Below are 25,605 nucleotides of genomic sequence, written 5' to 3'. Positions count from 1 at the left end.
GGCGCGCCGCGCAAGGTCAGCGGCTCAGGTCCGGCGCGATCCGGGCGCCCGGGACCCCGAGGCCGTGGGCAAGGGAGGCGTGCCCGGTGAAAGAGCCGCAGCTGGGACCTGGAGAGTGAAGGAAAGGGGCCGAGAGGGTGACCTGGAGCAGGGCTGTGAAATGCGGTCAGGGCGACTCTTCAGGTTCATTTCCATAGCTCCCTGCAAGCCCCTGCCTGAGGGAGTTAGGTTTTATTACCAACATCAGAGCTACCTAATTGCAGCGGGGCTGATTTGGGGGTGGGAGTTTGCCATTCCGCTGTACAGACGCAGCTTTTTATTTTATTTTATTTATTTTATTTTATTATTTTATTTTAAGCTGGTTTGTTTTCATATTGATTTCTGTCAGATTTTCTCATTTGTAACTCTCTTCTATTTTTACTTTTCCTGACCTGAAGATCTTGTCATTATCTCGAACCTTTTCATCTTGCTTAGAATCTTAGTTTCCTATTATATAATTTATGCAGTTAACATACTTATATCACACAAGGGTTGGTTGGCAGGAGTAAAGGTAGAGTGTTCTTTTGTAGATGAAAGTTTGCTCACTTAATCGGTCTCAATCTATTTGCATTATTTGAAAATAAGGGTAATTGCAGCCTAACATTCCTCTTTAGCCACTTGGTCAAGTCTGTCCACCCCCCATCCCCCCATATGATGCAAATGATAATTTTATTAAACTGAAAAGTAGTACCTGATTTACAGTGTCAGCGTTTTGGGACTCCTAATCCAAAAATCAGCTGTGAAGGCGTGTAGCTTCTTCAGTTCTGCTGCATTATTGCTGGGTTCGAGCACTTTAAAACAATTGTCTGATAGTTTCTAGGATTCGATGCTGTGACTTTCCTTGTATGATGCTGCGACTTTTCGTTGTCCGGCTATACTGCATCTGGGAGTAATGTGGTTGGAACACTGTGTCCAGAACTCCATATTACCGGCCCAGCAAACATTTACAAAGGAGAAAACAAGATGATTTCTCTTGAGTACCTGCCTCCTCAGCTTCTCCAGCTCCAGGCTAAATATAAAACCTGTTTCTCCTGCTTCCTGTGCCTCAGTTTCCATAATACAAACTAATTGCATAGGGTATCCTCAGGCACTCCTCGAAATGTTAATGTAGTAGTAATCTGCTGTGAAGATGAAAACTGCTTAGGTTTATAAACTTCCTTTTAGCAAACTAGTTATGCTGTAGGTTCTTTGACTTGACTGTGTGATAAAGTTACGTGTATACTCAACTGGTGTGTAAGCATTGCTGCTTTATATTACTTTGAAATTCAGCTTCTGCTTAAGCAAAAATAATCATTTATTCTTTCAGTGATGTTTTCAAGCTGAACTTTGCAAGGTTCTTTTGGTTTAGATCTCCTCATTCTCTATTCTCTTCTTCTGTGGAAGTGTCTATTTTTGGTTTAAGCTTTCTAAGGTATCTCAGTTCAGGTGAAATGTTAAGGATGTAGGTAGTTTCGCAGATGATGCAAAGATGATATTTGTTTGACATACGTAAAAGGACTAAACAGCTTCAGTCACTGACTTCGTGCCTTATAACAATTTCTGCAGCTGCAGCCTTAGGTGCAGAACTATTAAGAGCCCAGAAGATTTCCTGCAAAAGCCTAGTGATGCTTAAGAGCACCTTTAATTTAACCCCGTGGCTGCTCTGCTTCCTGATCCTAAGTTTACTGTAGAAACTGATGGTTGTTTCTAGGAAAGAACTAAAAAGAGAATTGGCTTATATTATCCCAGGGAAATGTTTCTTTAGATTGTCTTCCGAAATATTGTTAGAGCAAGAGAAGAAATACTCAATAAAAGGAAATATTTGTACAAATGTGATTAATATTCAGATGTTTTTAGGTCAGTCTCTACTTCTTCTAGGGGAACTAGGAAAATTATTCCTTTTATTATTTATCTCTCTGTATGTTGTCCAAGTATTAAATTTGTTCCCATCTTTTCTTTCCCCAACCACCACCCCTATTAAAACTACAAGGACTACAATCAATGCAATTCCATATCATAACCCCAGGGGTTGTGAGACTAAGCCAACATGAGTTACGTAACCATTAAGGAAGACATTTTAACATTCAGGTACATTACATTCCACTGTTATTGAGCAGACATGGTTTTCATGGTCTAATAAAATGTTTTTATTTGCTAGTCCGTCCTCGGTTATAGCCTCATGTAATCAAGGGGACAGCATACTTAAGACTTTGTATCCAGAACTTTAAAGTCCGTTTGTGGTTCACTTATTAATAACTCACCAGGGAGATTAAATTCCTAGTTATCTGCTGGATCTCCTCGGCCACACTTCAGATATAGACTCTGTTTCTACTTTATCCTGTGCCTCAGTTTCCACAAAACACACCCGCTGGGAATTTTGTGTATTCAACACAGATCTTTAACTGTTAGAGCATTTCTGAGCAGTCACTTCATCTAGGAACTAAATTATATGCTTAATTTGTATCAACCTATACAAAGCCAATCTGTTAGTTTATAATGTGTTTTTCTACAGTCTTGCAGAAAAATTGAAGTTGTCTGTGCTTGGTGGATGGCCCACAGAGAATCAATAGGCCTCTAAAAGAAACAATGAAATTGAATATTTAGGTTTATATCTCCTAAATTCCCCTCCTAAATTTATGCAGTAAGATCTAAAGTGGCTTTTATTGTATGATCATACAATTTTATTTCAAACGGTGACCAAATATATTTTTTATAAAGGACATTTACTAGTTGTATAGCTTTAGGCAAATTACTTGACTTTTCTGTACCCCAGTTTCCTAAGATATAGAATTGAAATATTAATATTCACCTTACAAAGATTAAATGAATTATTACTTGTGAAGCACAAAGAACTGTGACTGACACATGAGAAGTACTCAAATGTCAGCTATTATTAGTAGAAGTATTAATATTAATGTACATACAAGTTAAACATCTTAACCATTATTACCCTGACCTGCTAGAAGTTTTAAATCACATATTTTTTTCTTCTTCAGTTGCACAAAGAGAACGTAATTAATATCTTTCATCTCTGAAGGTAAATCTTTGGTCTTACGAGTGACCATTTTCAGAATGTTAACCAGTTACTAGATACCCATATCAGCAGTAGTCATAGTTTTGAACTGCAAAATCAAAAGTTGTTCTTAAGACTAAAATAAACCATCACAAGTGTTTGTTCATTTTTGTTTTTATGTATTTCTATTTCAAATTATTGCTTAGTCAAAATCTCAAAGTGTTAGTCATTGATTTCTAAGCTTATAAAGAAAGCCACCAGAACAAGATATAAATTCACCTTCGACCTTGTCCAAAGTTCAAAGGGGTGAGTTTAAACTTTCTTTAATGATGGTACAGCAATTATTTGCTTATGAACTGCTGAAGGAATCCTACGTGAGTATTTAACTGAGTTTACTTGTCTAATTTTGCTTGGATCTTCTGAGGCATATCAAAAAACAAAAAAACAAAAGCAAAAAGTTGTGATCAGGACCTGTCGGATTCATCTGGCTCTATATTCTTCTCTGTCAGAATCAAAAATTTGACTTTTGACAAAAATTTTTTTATTTCTTATTTAATATAAATTATCCTTTTACCTTTATTCAGCTGCATCTAGCATTTGGAAAATTGTATATATATTTCTTTTTCTCTGTGTTTATTAATTTATTAGAATTTTTAAAAATTTTAAATTTTTTGCAGATTTTAGGTGATGGGCAGATCAGAAAGTCAGATGGATATAACTGATATCAACACTCCAAAGCCAAAGAAGAAACAGCGATGGACACCGCTGGAGATCAGTCTCTCTGTCCTTGTCCTGCTCCTCACCATCATTGCTGTGACAATGATAGGACTCTATGCAACCTATGACGGTGAGTTCCTCCCACACCTGTGCACACATAAATGAAGAAGAGAGTGGTGCTTTTCCCATCTACCAAACGAACGTGTTAAGGAGAAAGACAATTAAAGATAGTGCTATAAAGATTCATTTATAAAGTGTGACATCGATATGTCAAAACAGTTAACTTTGACTAAAGTACAATGTCTTTTATGTTTGAGCTAAGTTATTAATTGCCAAGTATACTTAGTGCACTTATGCTTACTTTATGAGGATTCCAATGTATAATTTTATTTGATTAAAGTATACACAATGTTATAGCCAACTTCAATTAGTCAAATTTTGCTGTGTCATTGAAATTCTAAAGGGCTTCACAGAAATTTAAGAGGTCTAATTTGAGTCTTAGAAGTTTTTCACAATAAGGATTAGAAAAGATTGGTTCCTTAATGGCAAAAAAACATAATTAGCAGACTAACACAACTGATAATTTTAATTTAAAAGACCTAGGGCTTAGTGAGTAGAGATGATATAATAAATACACTTTCTTCATAATAAAAATTTTAAATTTAGGATTTTCCTATTTCGTTTCTCTATATTTTCTCTTAAGTATTGGCAATGATATATAATGCTCAGGTTTAGTTATTGGTTTAAGGAATTAATTAATTGGCAGCTTTTGGAAGAACAAAAGACAGAGAAATTAGAAAATGTGTATTGCAAACATTTATGCATATACCCTCCTTTTTCTAGATGGTATTTGCAAATCATCAGACTGCATAAAATCAGGTAAGAAGGTTTTTCAATTTAATAGTTTTATAATTGATGGTTTTTCAATTTAATAGTTTTATAATTGATGAAAAACATTTAAAAATCAAATGCTAATAGATATATGTCTAAATTTGTTTTCTTTATGCTTTTTCATTATGGATCACTTATTTACAGCCAACAAAATAAAAATATATTTAAGTAGTAGATTAATTGACTTGTTTATTCTAAAAAGGAATTCCCCTATTCAGCCTTGGTGTGCATGGTAGGGTGATAGAGAACTATCTTGCTAGCTTTATGGAGCTTGCCATGTAGTTGGAGAAAAAACTCAGCATGTATGAAATAGTGAGAATCATATCATTCAGTATTAAATTTCTCCATGCAAATCATTAGAGGGATAAAAACTAGGAAAGGAGTGACATGTCATCATTTAGGCTACATGGAGAAGTTGAGATTTGAGAGGGGCCTTGAAGCAGAGCTAGGTTTTGGAAGTGGTGGAATAGAAGAGGGAATTTCAAACAAGGACAAAGAACAATAGGAATAAATCATATTGAGAAGCAGTAAAATTGTAAACTTATAGGTAGGGGCACATTACTGAGAGCATTGAAAATCCATGTTTAGCTTTAATGTCGTAATAACAAAGAAATGGATACTGTCCTGAAGAGATCACTCAATAAAACAAAAGTTGAAAGATGATTCTGGGAATGGTAGGCTGAGTGAATTGAATGGGAGGTGATAAGCCAGGGAGAGTGGGCAGGTAGGGGCTGTTGCTATAATTCAGGTGTGAGCTGAGGTCAGCCTGTGGTGGGATGAGAGAGCTGTGGGACAACGTGAAGGGAGAATTGGGTGGCTCAATAGAATTGACTTGCTAATTGAAGGATATGAATAATTTGGAAATGATACCCACTTTTAAAACCTAAGGGATGCAGGAGAATAGCAGCAGTGCAAAAAATGAGAAGTTAGGAGGTAGGTTTGTATTAGGGAGGGATGTGACTACTATGGATTTGAACATGTTGAGTGTAAGCCAGGGGTAACATCCAAGTGGGGATAGACAATGAGAAGGTAGTGATGGGGTATTTCAGAATCTCTCAAGGGGTAGGTTTAGGATCTGTCAGCCCAAGGCGTAAAAGGTGAAGCCTTGGGAAAATTCGAGTTCCCAAAAGGAGAAAAGAAAAGGTATAATGGCTGAACTTAAGAGGACATCAAAAACTAGAGCAGAAGGAAAAGAAAAGTCAGAGAATGGAACAGAGAAGTGTATGGAGTTACAGAAGTCACATTCATGAGAATATGGTGAAAAATAAAAAAAGATCATTTAGGCAAGGAAAAGAAGGGTGTAGCTGGGCACAGCACTTGGTTATGAGCACAATATTAATGCCATTTGACAAGAGATTCTAAACTTCCTTCCAAGAACGAACCTGTCCCAAATGATTTTTAAACATTTTCTGTCAGATATTTTTAACTGTGTTTTTTGTTATGAACTGAACTTGGCAAAATAATGATGACAAAATATTCTTGGGATTTTAGGTTATAGTCTAATATTCCAAATATGTGCCCTTTGCTTTTCTGTATTGTTTTTTGATGAGGAGGAGGATGAGGATGAGGATGATGATGCGGAGGAGGATGATGATTGTCCCCCTGCAGCTTAAGTTCACTAGCTGTACTTCTGAGACACAACATGTCTTGAAGGAGACCTGATTGGAATATCAGCAAGATAATAGCAGGCACTTTCCCATCATGGGCTTTCCCAGAAACAAAAGAAGTTTATTCCCCAGGGAAATGGTTGTATAGGGGCCTTGGCTGGAAGATGTTCAGAGTCCCTGTGCCAGAGTTGTTATGTGCCCAAGTTGTCAAAGTTACCATTTGCTCTATCCCCAAGTCCTCCCTGTCCTTTCTCTGTACCAGCTGCCCTTGTCTAGGCTCACACCTATCTTGTTTTGAGAAACTTCCATTTATGTATTGACCTCTTATTATCTCTAAGTTTCTAAGTCCTTCAAAAACACTTGGCATGTCTCTTAAATATCATAATCTATAGGTTCTCTTTCACACAGTCTCTTCTCTCTCTTACTCTTTTTCTCTTTCTGTTTTCTCCCTGAACCGTATCTTGGCAGAGAAATGTATACAATAGAAATAGCTTCAGTGGTAAACAAAGTTGCTGAATAGTTTTGTGTTTTTCTTCATTCTGCTCTGTTGGTTCAGAATCTGTTAGAATACTTTCATAACTCATAGTTATTATTCTTCCTGGATGAAGAAAATAAAGTTGACACTCATCTTTATGGATACTGTCTTGACACCCAAGTGCACACACGCAGTCCTCTGCTTGTTAAGAAATCTTTTCTGCCACAGAAAATACAACTATTGCTTTTAGAAGTTGCTGTAAATTAAGGAAACTCTAGGAGAAATTGTGGACAGAAAGAAAGTAATAAAGAAAGGGAGAGAATGAGAAGAGTGGAATGAATGGGAAGGAAAAGGAAGATGGGAAACAAAGATGTTGAAAAACATATAACGTCTCCTGCTAGCAATTCTGTAAATTAACTTTAAAAGAATGGGAGAATTGAAACCTGAGCACAGAAATGCTTCAGAATTGGGAACTTATACCCAAGGTGCTTACTTTAAGTGAAAGCTGGTTCTAAGGAAATCTTTTTCTCTGTGGAAGGGAATATCATGGTAATTGTACTTCTCACTTGGATCCTGTGAAGTCAAGGGATAGAAATCAGGCCATACCAAGGCAAAAATAAAATATTGCAGAAGCCTGTGGGTCACCTTGAAATTGGCATTAGGCGCTTAAATCTGAGCATCTGTGAATGTAAATATTCATAATATACATAAAATGATGTTTTAATAAACACTTTGAATTAACTTATCTATATATGAAATGCAGCAGTATGAAAGATTACAAAAGACTTAAAACAAACACTACTTAACAAGTAACAAATTAAGGCAGTGTACAAAACCCTACTATTAAAGTATGAGCAGTATTCATCTCTTATTTACCATATAAAATTGTTAAAAACATGGAGTTAAAGAGTTTGTATGTGATTTCTCAAACTTCTCCATGTGAATGTAAATCCTGAAACTAGCTCCCATTGCATCGCATCCTTACTAACTCAGAAGATTTCGATGACTCTCATATGCTTTCCATCATGGGTTCTCAGCCTCATCATTATCAACATTTGGGGCTGGATCATTCTTTCCTGGGGAGAGGTGGCTGTCTGATGCATTATTGGATGTGTAGCCCTGTCCCTGGCTTCTACCCACTAGATGCCTTGTAACACCCTCCTCCCAGTTGTAACAACCAAAAATGTCTCCAGACATTGTCAGATGTCCCCTGGTGCAGCATAATCACCTGTTTGGGTACCACTGGCTGAAATGATCTCAAGAGATCATCCAGTGCTTTTCTCTTTGTGGTAGGCAAAATAATGCCTCCCTAAAGATGTCCACATCCTATCCCTGGATCCTGTGAATATGTCACCTTATAGACAGAAGGGACTTTGCAAATGTGATTAAATTAAGAGTCTCTAAATGAGGTATTATTCTGAATTATCTGGGCGGTATTGTGCAGTCACATATATATTATAAGGGGACGGGAGCAGGAGGGTCACAATCAGAGAAAGAGATGTGATAACAGAAGCAAAGGAAGCAGAGGCTGCTGTGATGTGGCCACGAGGCAAGGGATGTGTGTAGCCTCTAGAAGCTGGAAAGAGAAAGAAATGGTTCTCCCCAGAGCATCCAGAAGGAACACGGCCTTGTTGGCCCTTTTTAGACTTCTGACCTCCAGAACTATAAGATAATAGACTTGTGTTGTTTTAAGCCACTAAGTTTATGGTGATTTGCTATAGTGGCAATAGAGAACTAATAATGCACCTTTTATAGTTCCTTTAAGACTATCTTTGAAGAATTAAAACACACACACACACACACACACACACCAGAGGGTATTTCTAGCCAGCTGGTGTTATTTAGAATATACAAACACTGGAGAAAGAAAACACACACACACACACACACACACACACACACACACACACACAGTTTCCTGCCAAGTTGCTGTTTTATTACTAAATTAAGGTGTGTAAGATACAGAATAGGGAAGGAATATTAAATAGATTAATAGAGAAATATAACAATAGCATACAAGAGAATAATAATAGAATAATAACATATAATAAAATAAAAACGGAAGACAATGAAATAGAATAATAACAGCTTACACTCCCTCGAGTGTCTGGCACTGTTGTAAGCAGTTAACGTGTCCTAACACATTTGATCCCTTAATGACCTTATGAGGTAGGTACCATTATACTCTTTTTTCACAGATTAAAAAACTTGGTTTAGGATTCTAGCCCAGGAGGCATCTTGGCTCCAGAGCCTATATTCATGACTTCTCCATGTTGCCTCAAAGAAGACTGGGAGTCTGTCAAATTTTTAATACCCTATGCCTGTACGTGCAGTATATGAGAGCAGATTGCCTCCCCTCCTGCTAGAATTTGAAGCTAAAAGACAATATGACTCTCAGAGAGTTGAAATATTTAATCTAGTCTGAGAAGGAGGAGAAAAAAATACCGCTTAGACCCAGAAACCAGTTACTTAACTGAAAACGGTGAGCAGCTTCATCAGTGATTTTAGTACATCAAATGCAACATGGAATTGAGGAGTCTAAAGGACCAAATATTAGCAGTGTAGTCCCGAACTCTCCAGTGGATAGAGAAGCCCAGATACATGAGCTAGACACTTCACAAGAGAGAACCAGGCCACCTGCAGTGTTGGCTCTACAGAGCATCAAGACCTGGATGAAACCCCTCAGAGGTTTAATTTAATTTGATTTCCTTTAATTTTCTACTAACTAACTAAACTTTTGATGAGTATTTAATTATTAATACAAGGAAAGAGGTATTCTGCTCACCTGAAAGATATATTCAGCGTGACAAATATATTCACATTCTGATTTATTATCGGTTTTGTGCGGCTTGAGCTATGAACCTTGAAATAAGTGAAACTTCCAAATTTCTGGTCTTTTCTGCAAGAGTCTGATCCTAATAATGCCCCATACAAAGTATCTTGGCACCAGCTGGCCTCCTTTTGACAGCAACAGGGAAATCTCTGCCTCTCTGGGTCATGGTCTCTTCTTTCTTGCCTGTTAACACCTCAGAAGCCTTTGTGAAGAAAAATGGCACTAGAAAAGTACAGGAAGTACTGCATACTGACTCTTGAGGGCTGCCAGCGAAGTTACAACCTTTCAGAGTAGGAGATGAGGCTATTTTATTACGTAATTAAGTTTGGAAAAAATCCTTCAGGGAATAAGAATGCAGTAGGTATCCGAGTGGAAAAACTGCTGAAGCATACCTTTGTTAATTTAAATGTGGCATGTGGCAATTTGCTTGCGGCAGCTTCCCTGACACCATTCTTCTGACACTTGTATAGCAATATTTGCTTAAAAAATTCTCCAGTCAAAATTAGCATCTATCAATCAAATCCTTTCCAAGAAAGGGAGTCAATTATGTGATGTATACACACATACATAACATATTTTTCTTACCTTCTGGGTAGTTTTTAAACAGTAGAACAACATCTTTTTTTAAATGCGTGGTCAAGGTATGGAAAACATAGATAAGTTGAATTAAGTGGTTAAAGGGAAAGAAAATTAGTAATGCCTTGTGAGCTTATTTGGAATCTAAGTTTGTTTTACAGCTGCAAAAATTACCTATGTGTAAAGGAGAGTGGATATAAATAGGAATTTAGGCTGGGATGAGGATCCCAGCTTGGCCTTGAACATTTTGGAGTGAGGGATATGGGAAATCGGCCTCTCTGCATTTGAAAGGACCTTGCTTTGTCCTGCTCATCACCAAATCCAAGGTGCTTTCCAATAAGCCTTTAACATAATATGAAGCTCAAGTTGATAAAAATTTATAGATTATTTAAGGGACATTTTAAAAAGCGGAGAATTTAAAAGATCATAAAAGGAAAGTTGCACAGCCTTTGAATCTTGAAAAATTTCATTCCATGAGCCCATTCAGAAAAGGAGATATGGGGAGCCTAGTGGGGGGCGGGAGTTAGGTGGGGTTGAAGCTAGTTTTGATCCTCTTTCTGGCTGATCAAAAATTGGAATAAATTCTTTCTGTTCAAACTCTCCGAACCCTATACCCACTAGAAGGGCTATCATAAAAAAGATAGACAATACCAGGTATTAGTGAGGATATGAGAAAATGGAACCATCATACATTTGCTGATGGAATGTAAAATATTTCAGTACATCCCAGCTCAAAATGTAAAAACCATTTTGGAAAACGGTTTGACAATTTGTATGAAAATTAAACATATGCTTTTCATATAACCCAGCAATTCCACTCCCAGGTACTTACCTAAGAGAAATAAAAACACATGTCCTCACAAGGACTTTTATTCTGTCATTGTTTGTTACAGAATTATTCATAGTAGCCGAAACATGGAAACAACTCTGATGTACATCAACAGGTGAATAAATAAAATGTGGTATGGCTATAAATAAGAATACTACACAACAATAAAAAGGAACAAACTATGATACATGCAACAATAGGCAAATCTCAAAACTATTATGCTAATAAGCCAGACACAAAAGACTGCATATTATATAATTCTGTTCATATGAAATTTCCAGAAAAGGCAAAATTGTAGAAGAAGAAAAGAGAATAGCTGGGGGTGGAGAAAAGATTGCTACAAATGGGCACAATGGAACTTTCTGGAACATTCTAAAATTGGATTATGGTGATGGTTGCACACCTGTATAAATTTATTACAAATCATTGGGTTATTTATGGTATGCAAATTATTACTCAATGATATGGTTAAAAAACAATAAAACCACTCTCATCCCTCTTTTCCATCTCTAATATCTATTTATAAGTAATTATCTTATATCTAGATTATATGTTATTAAACGTTGAGTCCATTAATCCCCATTTTCACAGTATGTATAGTTTTCAGTGCATTCCAAGTCTTTGCTAAATAACTCAAGCTTCTCACTTTGAGCGAGTACCTATTGTTTGATTATATTAAGGTTATGCTGATGAAAAATCTACAGAGAATAGTAAATCAACTAGGAAGTTAAAGTTATTTCAGAATTAGCTATTGGAAGCATTATTTGCATGTCCTAGGGTTTCACTTTTAGAGGAAGTTGGAGACAGATGGGGATTGTAGGGCCAGGTGGACCAGCCATCTCTGAGTCTGAGTCAGAATGCCAGGTCTACCAGAGAACAGTACCAGGGATAATCCTGCTTCTGGAAAAATTGTTAGTTGTTCATACGGGTTCTGTGGAATGTTTCCCTTTCACTTTGACTACTAGTAAGTCAAAACTCAAATTTGTTTTTAACCCGTAATTTCTAGGACCTCTTTGTATGTATTTGATTCACTAGCATTATTCTTGTCTGTTTTTTTTCCTTCTCATCGAATGTATGAGTTAATATATTTTATGTATTTCTGTAAGGCCACTTTGAATTCCTTTATGAGCAATGTAAGTTAATAATTGGATGAGTAGAATATAGATAAATTCTAGCAATAGATCCGTGCAAGAGAAATACTGTTAAATAGTAAACTTTATTTCAAAGAAATGAGAGTGTTGCGAATAATTAAGGCGCTATCTTTTAAAGATTACTGCTTCTTTTTCTACTAAGCCAACTTAGCAGAGGAGAACTAAGATGTTAGTTTTGGCCACATCCTGTGTTGTTAGTATGTGATCTTAATTAAGTCGGTTTAGCGTTCTGCATTTCATTTTCCTTATCTACAAAATTGGAATTGAAAGTGTCTCATTTTACAGAGAAACAGCAAGGGCTAATGACAGCCCATTTCATATTACTCATCCTTCAGGGAAGTGCACCATAGGTATAATGCCAAACGTATATTCCATTTAACATCTTCTTTCATGAATGTTACAAATGCACGGTTTAAAGTTATTTATTGAAACTCAAAAAGCAGTCAGTATATTTTTAGAAAAAAAAGTATGGACAAAAGAAGGAAAGGAGGAGAAAGAGATTAATACATTTTAGATAGTCTCAGATAAAAATATGTCATCCCTTATTAACATTTTCCTTGACCTTTGTGCTCTATTTTAGCACAGGTGATGACATTTCAGACTGCGAATCAGTTAAAATGAGCACAATCAGAACTGGGCACTTTGGCTCCATATTTCCTATGAAGCAAACCCTACCAACAGGCACATCTGGATTTGAGCAGTAGCTACTCTGTGCTTATCCTTGCGGACTCTCGCTGTTAGTCCTTCCCTTACCACTGAGTAACCCTAAAAGTAAATAAGCCAGAGGCCTGGAGCAAGAGAAGAATAACTAGATCCATGTATTTAAAAATGTGGTCCATGGACCAACGACATCAGTATCAGCATCAGCTGGGAACTTGCAAAAATGCACATTGTCAGGCTTCACCTGAGTTGTATTGAACCTGCAGCTGCATTTTTAGTAAAGTCCCCCAAAGAGTAGTGTGCACAATAAAGTCTGAGAAGCACTGAAGAATGGTGATTCTCAACTATAGCTGCTTATTAGGATACTTTGAGAAGCTTTTAAAATATACCCATGCCAGACCTTCCCTGCTCCCTGACACACAGAGTTCCTGTTCCTTCAGTGGAGTGGTCTTTGTTAGATGTTAGGCAGAAATGCAATTTAGGTAAATAAATCTACACTAAGGTATATAGGAATTACCTGGACATTTGCATTTTTAAAAAAAGGTATTGTCAACCAACTGACTGCTTCAATAGGTGACATTTCAGACTGTGCTACTCATTGAAAACTAAGTCAGAGCTGGCGAGACACTGGGCCTGTTTTTCTGCTAATAATGGAGAAGGTGAACCTGAACTGTCCTCTTGAATTTTCCCAGTATAATGCAGGCATGAATGTTTTCATAGACTTCAGAACATCGTTTTTCCTCATTTATTCATTAATTTATTCACTTTTTTCCCAAAAACATTAATTGAGCTCCTTCTAAATGTCAAGTACTTTTCGAGTCACTGGGAATGTAAACTGAGATATAAAGTACCCCCTGACCTCAGAAAAATGATAGTCTGGTTAGCATAACAGATCAATAAACAAAATCGCCGCATGGTTTCGAGAGTGCTCTGAAAGAGGTAAGCAGAGAGTGCACCAGGCACCCTGGGAAAAGAGCACCTAAACCAGATCAGTCATGCGAGTGGGCGGCTAGAGCAATCGTTATGGGGCCAGGAGAGCATTTTCAAGAAGAAGTGTTGCCCACTAAGTTCTGAAGGAGAGCCAGGGATTTCCAGACCAGGGGAGCAGAGGACAGACAGCACGTGCATAGGCTGGATGCAAGATGCAAGCGAAGGCTTGGTGGGTTCAGGACCTGTGAGTGCTTCGAGGTGACTGGGGTGTAACAGGATGCACCAAACCAGCAAGATACGGGACTGCAAAAGTAAACGGGGCCTAGGTCATATGCTATGAGGATTGTCATTGCTCCTAAAGTCCATAGAAAATGAATATATGTGTTACAGGAGCACCTAAAGAATTTTAAGCAGAGTGTAGCATTCTCAAGCTCGCCTGCTATCTAGCTCAGACCCGATGAAGTAGAGGCAAAGATTTACCCCCCTACCAAGGAAGAACATTTTCACATCCTAGGTGTGAGGGAGAGCTTGGCAAGATTGAGGAACTGAAAGACTACCTCTAGGGCTGAGTCATAGAGGGTGTGTCTGAGGATGTGAGGGTGGAGGTGAGAAGGGGAAGTGTTGAGCCTTTGACATGAGACAAGCAGGAGTTGGATCTTGTAGTCCATGTTAAGGTGTTTGGAACTTCTACCAAGAGCAGTGGGAAGTTACAGAAGGAGGGGCTTTAAACCAGGCATGACCTGATGGGAATTGTTGAGAAGGGTCACTGACTATAACCAAAGGCTGGCTGTAGGCAGGAAGATGAGTGCTAACGTTTGCCTGGTTTTGAATGGTGACAGGGTGGAGAGAATGGATGGATTTAGGAAACATTTAGAAGGTAGAATTCATAAGACATAGTGTTTGTCTAAGTATATGAGGTAGTAGAACAGAAGTGAGTAAAGTATAACTCAAGTTTCTGGACCGGGAAACTGGGCGGTGAAGCGTTGCTCTTCACTGAGCCAGGGAACACAGAGCAAAAGCTGGTTTGGTGATGGGCTGGGGCCAGTGCAGTGAAAAATTCCTTTTGAAAGAGGGCAGATCTGAGATACTGCTAATGAAACCAGAGGGCAGCCGAGTCCGGGGCTTATGCTGCCTGCACCACTCAGCCAATAGATGGACACAGCAGTTGGGATATTTAGAATAAGCGTTTATTGTCAGAGCACCAGTGATCTGAGAAGGCAGCAAGTTAACACCTTCAAAAAACTGCCTTACTGTCTACGGCCATGCTATCCTGAACAAGTCGGATCCCGTCTGGTCTCGGAAGCTAAGCAGGGTTGGGCCTGGTTAGTACTTGGATGGGAGACCATCTAGGAAGACCAGATGCTGTAGGCATAAAAAATAAAAATAAAAAATAAGAGATTGTACGCTGACAAGATCCTTGCAATCTGTGAGGTCAACCAAGTGTTGCCTCACCTGAAAAGAAAAAAAAAAAAAAAGAAAAAAACTGCTTTATTTTCTCAGATCAGCTTAGGGTACTTAAGGGAAAATCTGGGAACTACTCCAGGGGCTACAGGGCAGTTCCGAGGGTCTGTCATGCTTTACGGAACCATTCCTCTGGCAGCGTGGTCCTCTGGTGGCGTCAGCAACCCGGGAACAAAGATGGGAGTAGTCTGGAAAGACTGCTAGATCGGAAGGATTGTGATCAGTAAGCATAAAGGTATTAATCATTAGTCCCAGGGCAATTTTCTATGGCAAGGGATGTTCCAAGCAGATGGAGACAATCTATTGTTAAGCTATAGGGCAAGGAAAAGTGAAACTGGGGACTCTGTGAGGCCTCTGCTATGGGGGTTTCAACCGGGCCCTTCTTCACTAAGTCTTCCATGTGTTAAAGTTCAGGGAAGCCAAGGTTGGAGATCAGGATTCAGGAGTCATCAGCATATGGGTGGTGTGGTTGAGATGCCCCAGGAAGGAAATGAAGATTTTTGAAGGAAACTGGAGAGGAGGAATCAGGAAGGTAGAAGGAAAATCAGTAAAGTGCAGTAAAATGCAGCTGAGAGGTTGACTAGGAAATGAGCGCAGAGCGGAAGAGGTGTGAGATTCGGGTGGAATGTGGGAAATGTGTAGATCTTGTTCCTGGGAGATAGATATAAGAAAGGGTGTACCCAGAGAAAAGGTGGCAGGCTACTCTAAGATGGAGGAGGACGTCGTCTTCCTCTGTTACCAGGGGAATGAGGCAGTGATGATTTGGATGCAAATACTAAGTTTAAAGGCTGGGAAGGATAGGAAGCCACATGGCTCATCGTCCAGTTACTTCAATTTTTTCAGTCAAGTTACGGGCAAAATCTGCTCCTGGGAGTAAGCTGACAGAAAAAGTGAGGAAAGTATCGAATCCTGAAAAGAGGCAGTGTGAGGAATGGAAGCGAAGGCAAACCAGGGCCCCATAGAATTGATGATCCCGTTGAAGCTGAAGGCCATAATTTGAAATGGCATGAAACCAGGCAGTTTGGGGATTTCCCCAGCATCATGAGTGCTATCTTCTCCACATATTTATTGAGCACTGTTCTAGTTGCTGTAGATAAAGAGAATATAAGATAGTAGCAACAGATGCCATGAAACGTCACATGACGTATTTCAACTATGGTAATAAAATTTAAACAAAGAAAAGAAGTGGGAAGATTTGAAAAGTTAAACTGGTTTAGTCCCATGCACGCCCCATGCTGCAGGATCAGCCCCATTGTAGGTCCAGGCACTCACTAAGGCCAAGGTCCATGGCTCTGGCCCCACATCCAATCAGTTTTACACCTGGTGACCTGCCTCTGACTCCAGCTCTAGTAAGTGGATTCCTACCTTGTCCCCTGAGATCTCATTTTCGGCTTGTTCCCCAGTTCTGGACACTGAGGTTCTGCTTTTCCTCCCTCTTCTGGCACTGAAATCCAACTTACTCTTGACCTCACCATCTTTTGTCAGACCTTGAAGAACTTTCTGGGATCACCACCCTCAGCTGCCTGTGGGGCCTCGTTCTATACAGCTTCTTTCCGTTGCTTTTAGCTGGGAGCTGCTTCTGTTTCTGATCCCTTGTAAGATAAGATTCAATCTCATTGGACTAGCTTAAAACTGATTCTACCTGAGCCCAGTTTATGTAAATGACAAACATTTTATATGGAAGAAAAATGCTTCTTCATTTACAGAGGAATGAACAGCTCATTAATTTTGTATGCGAACACAGAAAGCCAAGGATCTTGCTTTTCCTTCAACTACCAGCCACCACACCTATTAACATTAAAAACGTAGGAGGGAGGAATCAGTCGTCTTGTTTTGTTTAATACAAGAAAATCTAATTATGTGTGAAAGTTCAAGAATTTTCAGATATTGCCTCTCTGACTTTAAATGAACAACAAAATCATTTTTAATTCAAATGTAGAAACAGGAAAAAGAAACCAGTATCAAAATATTTTAAGATTATGATAAAGGGCACGTGTGATTTTTAAAGCATTTAAATAACAGAGGGTGATCTGTTACTATAAAAAGACTTAACTAACTGAGAATGAAGGATTATTTTGGAATGTCCATTAGGGATCTGTTGCTGCGCAAAGTGTTGAAATTAGAATCCTTGCTTTGGGTGGAGAGTTACAATTATCCTTGCTTTTATATTCTGTGGGTTACCTGGAAATATACTTTGAGTTATTTCTCAGAAATTACATATCTCGTACTGATAACTCATTGCACTATTGATAGTCTAAGGCTCTGTCTCTCACCTGACCATGTGTTCATACAAATGATGCCATGATGTGTGAACCTCACAGAAGTCAGGGGCAGCTTAGCATGTATAGTCCACAAGAACTCTGTCTGGATTCATGCAGAGAACTAGTCTAAGCTAAGGCTCATGAAAGCCTAAGCTGACTTGACAGGTCATGTATTATGAGATGATTTTGAACTTTGTGACCAGCCGTAAATATAGATTGAGAATAAAGGGAGAGCTGTTCCCAGGAGATGGCCATGATGAGGACTTCTAGGACGAGGCAGGCTGTTTCCTTCGCCCTGGGCAAGAGTAAGTCCTCTTTCCTATGATCAGATCCCTCCATTTCACTGGCCAAAGTGACAAAGGCCAAGCCCCTGCTTATTAGTTCCCACATGTCTGCTTCCACCAATCAAAGACAGGCTCAGCTTCACCTGGGGTGCTGAAACCTTGAGAACCTAGCTCTTCATCCTTTATTTATCCTGTATCCTTCCTTCAGAGGATGGCCTACCTCTCCACACTCACAGAGAGCCACTCTACACTCCAATGATCTTTCTGTTGCCTCTTTTGTCAAGGCCATCACCCACCTTCTCTGCCTGGAATAGAGCTCAGTACCCGACTCAAATATCTGTTGAATGGCTGAATGAATAAATGAATGAACGAATTGCTGTCTCTACCCTCCACCTTGGCCTAGCTAATTTCTTCTTCACTCCCAGCCCGCCCTATCCACTGCACATAGAACTCTCACATCTCACCTATAGTCAGTTATCCGATGTCTAGTTTTTCCCCCTATAATATAAGTTTTGATTATTCCTATCTTATTCACCATTTTGTTTAGAGCAACTAGAAAGGTGCATGGCACATAACAAATTGTCAATAAATATTAGTTGATTAAATAAATATTTTATTCATTATTTATATTTATTCTCAGATTCCTTCTCTTGAGGTACATAATGGTTGTTGTCAAAGCAAAGTGATTTGTCAGGGTACCTGGTACAAAATACAGCAGCAAGTGTCATTAATCTGGCTTTGTCTCATTTATGTAAGTCAGATTTCTCAGTTCTGTATTTCTCTGTCAAGGCTCCTAACTTTAGCCCTTTTCTGTCTGATTCATCTCCTTTGCTAGCAGTAAAGTCAATTATTCTCTTCTCGGTTGTTTAATTTATCTTGTGAAATCTACCATCCTAAACTAGAACTAGGTCAGCAAGGAAACGTTTTCTATATGTAATTCTCTTCCCCACTCTTTACTGTTTCAAAGATTATTTTCAACTAATGTCCCACTCAGGTAAGCATTTCCAGCTCCCTAGAACTAAATCTCCCTTAGTCTGGCCTTTCTCTTCCATCTCCAGTTCTCTTGGAGCTTCTTTCTCCCTTCTCAATAACTCATTTCTGGTCTCCTTTAATAAAGCCCATAAGCTTTCCTTCTCTTAGACTCCACTATTTAGCAAATGTTGCTACTCTTCAACCATCATCCTCTAAGGCTCCTCTCTCCCTGGTGGCTTAATTCGTAGCATGCTCATTCAAATTCCTGGTCAGCTCCCACATGCAAGCATAAGCTCACTGAGAGTGACTCCTTATCTCTAGGTTCCATATAAAATAGGAACTTTACTTGTCAGCTAAATACTGGCTAATTTGGGGAATTGAAAATGAGAGCTGTGTATAACAACCCTTCATATCTAGATATAGTTACATTATAGGAGTTTATGTACATTATGAAAGAAATAGCCTTGTTTCAGAAGAAAACCTGCAAGCTCCGCGAGGGTAGGGATTATGTCTGTTTTTCTCACAATGGTATATTTGGTTCCGAATAATGTCAGACATAGAGGGATACTCAAAAATATTTGTCAAAATGAAATGAAAAGTTTCAGTCTTTTCATGCTCCACAGGTGAAATTCTTTTTGGAGGAGGCCAGTGATTTAGCATAATCCTCTGGACCTTCTATAATAGAAAAGAGATATTTATTCTTTAGAAAATGGAAACACATGGAGCCAAGCACTACCTTGTGTCAACTCAACTCATGGTTTATTAATACATACTAAATTAAAAGCACTCACTAGAGAAGAGCCTTTTTACAATCTTGACTTCATTTTAGGCAGCATTTGAAAAGCACCGTTGACCCAGTTTATCCTCCTGCTGTGATCTTTTTGAACCTCTCCCTAACCAAAATTGATGCAAAGGCAAAAGGGTTTTGAGTTGCTCTTAGTAATTACATATTATTGAAGTCAGTCTGATTATACTTGTTCAACAACATGATCTAAAATAACAAAGTGTTTAAGTGGGAGAAACATGAATACGTCATCTCATTGTTTCTTCTTCAGAGACAGCTGCCAGTGTCCGGGAACCTTGGGATCTACCTGAGAGAGTTACTAAGGGAACAATGTAGCCTTTTCATGACCTTCTATATATTTCCTTAAAAAAAAAAAAAGACCATAATTATCCGTTAACATTATAATCAACACATAGCCCTCATAACTAATTTTAAGTGATATATTTAAGTTGCAGTTTAACCTCTGATAGCTTTTTAGTAGCAAAGAATCTTTTAGGATTTAAAATGCAAATTGGACCTGAAAAAGAAAAATTATTTTTAGACTTATGGCACTTCAATTCAACTGTAACACAGTTTCAAGGCTTTCATTTATTAGCAGAATATGTTTTTGGTTGTGAAAATTGGAGAAATCCCTACTGGAAAATGATTGTCCATCCCCCCTCGGCTGTGAACCATTTATTTAAAAAGGCTATGAAATGAGGCTGAAGAATTTCACTCATTTGGGGAGAGCCAGCTAAGGATTATTATTGTGGGTCCATTAGACTTAAGATTTCTGTGATTATCTCAACAAGTTCTAAAATCTGGAGCCAAGAGAGGTGAAAAATTCATGTAGCTCTACTCATATTATGGAGCAATTAAAATTTTAATTGAACATCAAAAAAAGATCCAAAACAACAACAACAAAAACAGTGGTTTCTGTATAATTTAATTTGGATTTTCTCCCTCCTCTTATTTGGAGTTACAGCAGAATGATACTGTAAAAAACACATCAACTTAAAATCAGACCTGGGCACAATCTAAATTCATATTGGTGACCTTGAGCCTGTAACCAGCCTGTACCTCGATTTCCTTAAAATAGAGGTAATATATCCTACTTTATAGAGCAATTATAAAGGAGAAAAAGAATTAAAACCAGCATCATAGTGAAGAGCTCAGACTCTAGCCACCAGGCTGCTTGAAGTCAGACCTCAACTTTGCTACTTAATAACCACGTGACTATAGGTGTGAATTCCTTACCCTCAATTTCTACATCTAAAATGGGTACATAAATATAGTTACATATAGAGTTAAATGTTAAAAAATTTAGAAAAGCACCTAGCATGACTGATACATGTCAAACATTAACTTCATTATTGTTATGATTACGTATCTTTGGCTGAACCCAAATAAAAAATCCTCTAGTTCAGGGGTCCCCAACCCCTAACTGCAGACTGGTACCGGTCTGTCCCCAACCCCTGGGCTGCAGACTGGTACCGGTCTGTGATCCATTAGGAACTGGGCTGCACAGCAAGAGGTGAGCAGCAGGCAAGGGAACCATTAGGAACTGGGCTGCACAGCAAGAGGTGAGCAACAGGCAAGGAAACAAAGCTTCATCTGCCTTTGCAGCTGCTCCCCAGCACTAGCATCACCACCTCAGCTCCACTTCAGATCATCAGGCATTAGATTCTCATAGGAGCACTGGTCCCTAGTGCCAAAAAGGTTGGGGACTGCTGCCATAGCTAACATTCTATATGTAAATCTGATAGTGAATGGATTCTAAGTTAACTATTTATAGGCCTGTGCCTCTGTGTGTGTGCGCCTATGCATTTAAGGTGAATTGGTCACATGTATATAAGAAATATAATTATAAACTAATTATTCCCCCAGCTAGAACACAAAAAATAGGTCTCCTTTCTTGACAGTTGCAACTCTACAGAGTTAATTCACTGTGCTTGAAAATTTCCCTCAGATTTACTTGTGTAAATCCACAGTTTCTGAACAGTTGTATAGTGATGGCTTTTCTTTGTGCTGACCAATTAGATAGGTCTAACACTTGACCTTGGCTTAGCTGGAACTTAACCAGAAGTTGACAGAGAGTGTCGGAATTAAATGAAAAACTTGCAGTCCAGATTACATTCAGCATCAGGTATTCCCCTGTCTCACCCCCAACCTTTCTTCAACAGAGTTATCACAAAAAGTGATTTGGGGAGAAGGATTTCATTTAAAAGTGAAGACGGGATTGTAGAAGAATCCAGAATGTTTGCAATGAAAACCATTTGGTTTTTATTAGCATTAGTCTGTGTGCTTGCTAATTTTCAGTCATTTTCTCTTTAGTAATGGTCCCCCAGATTCTAGTTTCCACATTACTGCCTTTTGAATGGAGTCCTTTGTGACCCGTTGCGATTACATTGCATTTTCCTTGTGTTCTTTCAAAATGTTCTGACTTTGCCTTAATTTTAGTTGGGGGATGGTGGGAGGAGGGTGGCAGCAGGAGAACGAGGTAAGAAATACTTTCAGAATGTTGTCAAAGGAGATTTTTAAATTTTCAAAAATTGCCTAGTAAGAAATATCAGGCTCAGTGTCTGTTAATAAAGCAAACATTTAGGACAGAGGATTGGGTCAGAAATACATGCCCTAAGGTCTTCACAAGAGCCTTTGCTCCTGGGTTTCCCAACTTTTCTCTGCCCTTTCCTACACACTTTCAAAACAGTCATAAGTCAGACTGATTATAGTGATTTTAAGATACTGAAATGAAAATGTTATATGATTGTGGTCAAAAAGCCAAGGGCTTAGGTCAAGTTGGAGACAACAAGCTGAAGACAGTTTTGCTCACATACCATTCCCTAGACCAGCAGTCCTTAACTTTTTTGGCACCAGAGACTGATACTCCTGTGAGACTTTAATGGCTGATGATCTGAGGTAGAGGTGAGGTGGTGATGCTAGCACTGGGGAGCGGCTGCAAACACAGATGATGCTTAGCCCACTCACCTCCTGCTCACCTTTGCTCACCTCCTGCTATGCGGCCTGGTTCCTAACTGGCCACCGACTGGTTCGTGGCCCAGGGGTTGGGGATCCCTGCCCTAGACCTTCCTTCTGAGCAGAGCAAGAACAGTCAGTGAAGAAATTTTGCCATGGAGCCAGATATGTGCTGTATGTGTTGTAAATAGTTGCCTATCTCATTTAAGATATTTGACACTAAAGAATATTGGGGCCAAGAGTTTTTAAAATACAGTATTAATTGAGAAAAAAATTATTTGCATCCCATTTTCACTTAATTTGGTTGTCTGTATTGTACATTTTCCTGGATATTTCAAAAAACCTCAAACTAAAAATGGACAAAACTATAGAAGATCCTAATTATATTTGTAAATTTACTATTTGCTAATTTGCCTATTGGCTAAAATTTGTTTGTGATCCTAAGTTTAATACTTGCGGTGCAGACACGCTCATATTGGTGCAAGACTTGAGTTACTGTACACACGCATACCCAGCTGAGGTGCAACAAGGAGCCTGTAAACATGATTTCTTCTCTTGGTCTCTTTAGTGCCACATTTTCCACATTTGTTGTGCTTTTTGTTGATGATTTCTTTGTTTAAAATGGTCACCAAGCATAGTACTGAAGGCTCTCTGGTGCGGCCAAGCATAAGAAGGCTGTGGTGTACCTTACAGAGGAAAGACAAGTGTGGAATAAGCTTTGTTCAGGTGTAAGTTATAGTGCTATTGGTTGGGAGTTTGATGTTAGTTAATTAATGATATACATTAAATAGTTTTAAATAAAACAGAAGCACACATAAAACATGTTTATATGTTGATCAGTTGATGAAAATGTCATGTGATCAGAAGCTCTCAGGAACCTAACCTTGTGTTTCCTCAAGGGTCAGTGATTCAGTATTTGCTAATTCAGTGTTAGTGGCCACTTTAGAACAAAATTCCACTGAATAATGAAAATCGACTGTGTTTGTTTTGTAATTACCGTGAATTACATTACATTCTCACAGGAAGGTATCAGTGACCTTAGTAAGTAGGGACCAACGTTGAATAAAATTAAACCCACAAAAAGGTGCTATAGCACAAAGCCTTATGCTCTCCAGTTTATTCATTTACTGCTGTGTCAATCTTATTTATTTCAAGTTTCCTTTATTTTACTGACAATTTCCTCAGAAGCTCTTTACACATGCAGAAATTTCTATCAAAAACACACACACATACACAGACACACACATGCACGCACGCGTGTGTGTGCCTGGAAAACTAGCCTCTAGGGAATGTACATGTATGAACATTGAAATAGTTGTTGTGTGCATATTCATACACACAGACCTGGGGAAGAGCCCTGAGAAGGAAAATCTGCCTCTGTAAGCAGAGGGCAGGAAAAGACCAAAGAAAGATGCTGACAATTCCAGCATTACATTAAGAGTGTATTAAGGGAACTTATATGTGAGGCACATCTTGGGTGGCGGCAAGATGAAGTGGATATTGTCTGTGCCACGTGGCAGGTGCTAAAGAACTATACAGAGCAGGGCAGGATGGGTAGGGTTACGGTGCATGACCGGCACCAGATGAAGGGAAACCACCTTACATGCTTGCTTAGCATAGGGCAGCAGCCTGTCTCAGGAACTAGCACGCTGTGGGGCACAGGGTGAGGGTCAAACAGACAGCCTCTGAGGGGATTTATGGGAAGTGATCTCTATTTTGTCCAGGATCTAGCTTGCAGGTCCAGCAGTGGTCATGTCATAGAACAACAGTCTCTTCTCCACAGTACAGCACCAAAAATCCTATTTTCAGTTAGCAAATTGCTGATGTGTCTGGAAAACAGAGAAAATAGATAGCAAAGGGGAGAATCTTGTGGCACAGGCACCATTGATGTTCAAAGGCAGACCCAAGATTGTCTTCTCTTGAGGTAGACATGTACATATTCATACACACAGACCTCGGGAAGAGCCCTGAGAAGGAAAATCACAGGGTTCCAGTGTGTGGTTGGAATTCCACCATGTCTAATCATGGTCTGGCAACTGGTGGAGTGGTCGTGTTTAAGTCTACTGCCTGCGAGGCTCAGGAGCCTCCTGAGACAGAGAGAGCTCATCTTAAAGGAACAGTAAGTCAAGCTCAACACAAATGTTCCTTGAACAAAGCCTTGGCCATCAGAAAAGAGAAGTGATTCTGAATGTAATGAAGTGTTTGCTGTTATAATCTCCCCCAAACTGGGCCTGTTGGTCCTTGTGGTTCTTGGGAGAGAGAGGCATGGAGGTAAAATCTCAAAGATCTCTTCACCTCGAGACATGAGGAGCCCTCCTTGGAACTACTCTAAGACCATGAAAGATGGAAGAGAAGCATTTTCCATGCATCAAACAGCTCCAGCACCAGTGGGGTCATGTATGGAGTCTGCAGCAAGAGGTTGTAGAGGCCATAGTCAGTATAGTAGAGTGGAGACCTGGGAAAAATGGGCTTATACGGGGACACATGTGGCTCCCTGTAATAAATACTGTGCCAGGGACTCATAGAGACCAAAGTGCACTTAGAAATATGGGTTATTGTGATGTAAGCCCATTCACACTTATGTTCTGGAAAGGCAAGAAGTATGCCTGATTTATATAGGACCATCTTTCCTTTCTGATGTTGGATTCACTTGTCCTCATTTTCCGTGTTTCTCTGTTATCTGATCTGATAGTTCTCCCCTGAATGCACATTAGAACCACTCAGGAAGCCTTAAAAAAAAAAAAAAAACAGCCTGGACCACCTCAAAGATTCCGATTTAATTGATTGGGGGTAGATCCTGGGTATCTGTATAATTAAAAGGCTTCTAAGATGGTTCACATGGTTAGCCAGAGTTGAAAAGCACTGCTCTAAAAACATCACTGAGGTTTTTCACTCTCCATAATCCATTGTCTTCTATCCAAAGATAGATTAGGCAGGACCCCGCTTCCATGTACACTTCAATAAGACACACTACTAGATGTGCCTTTGAGAACAGATAGCTTCCATGCCACTTTCCTGTCTGCTTGCCCCACTGTGAAGAATTCATGTTTTTTCCCTTTCCTTCTTCCTGGCCACCGTAGACCTTCCAAAGTCTTGATGTTTTCTCTTGCCTCTGACCCAGCACTAGTTGCTGGTGATAAGATTGACACTGGGAAAGGAGGGAAGCTATGGCGATGAGAATGGCAGGG

The 25,605-nt window shown here is 39.1% G+C and overlaps 1 protein-coding gene and 1 pseudogene across 3 annotated transcripts in view; both read left to right on the top strand.

Annotated features, from left to right (window-relative positions):
* Positions 1-25,605, top strand: part of MME (membrane metalloendopeptidase) — an 85,946-nt gene that overhangs the window by 490 nt on the left and 59,851 nt on the right. Inside the window, exons 1-3 of one of the 3 annotated variants that reach the window (XM_015586498.1) lie at positions 1-115; positions 3,709-3,878; positions 4,592-4,627. In XM_015586498.1, the coding sequence (XP_015441984.1) occupies positions 3,719-3,878; positions 4,592-4,627 (196 nt within the window). In that variant the 5' untranslated portion in view covers positions 1-115; positions 3,709-3,718. Of the gene's footprint in view, positions 184-3,708; positions 3,879-4,591; positions 4,628-25,605 lie in introns of all 3 variants that reach the window. The other 2 variants (XM_025044239.1, XM_006908211.2) reach the window with 2 other exon arrangements.
* On the top strand, positions 14,953-15,071 carry LOC112476825 (annotated as a pseudogene).

The sequence above is a fragment of the Pteropus alecto genome, unplaced genomic scaffold, assembly GCF_000325575.1.
Source record: "Pteropus alecto unplaced genomic scaffold, ASM32557v1 scaffold81, whole genome shotgun sequence".
Classification (NCBI taxonomy): domain Eukaryota; kingdom Metazoa; phylum Chordata; class Mammalia; order Chiroptera; family Pteropodidae; genus Pteropus; species Pteropus alecto.
The sequence above is the reverse complement of the archived record's forward strand: the minus strand, read 5'-3'. Positions and strand labels throughout refer to the sequence as shown.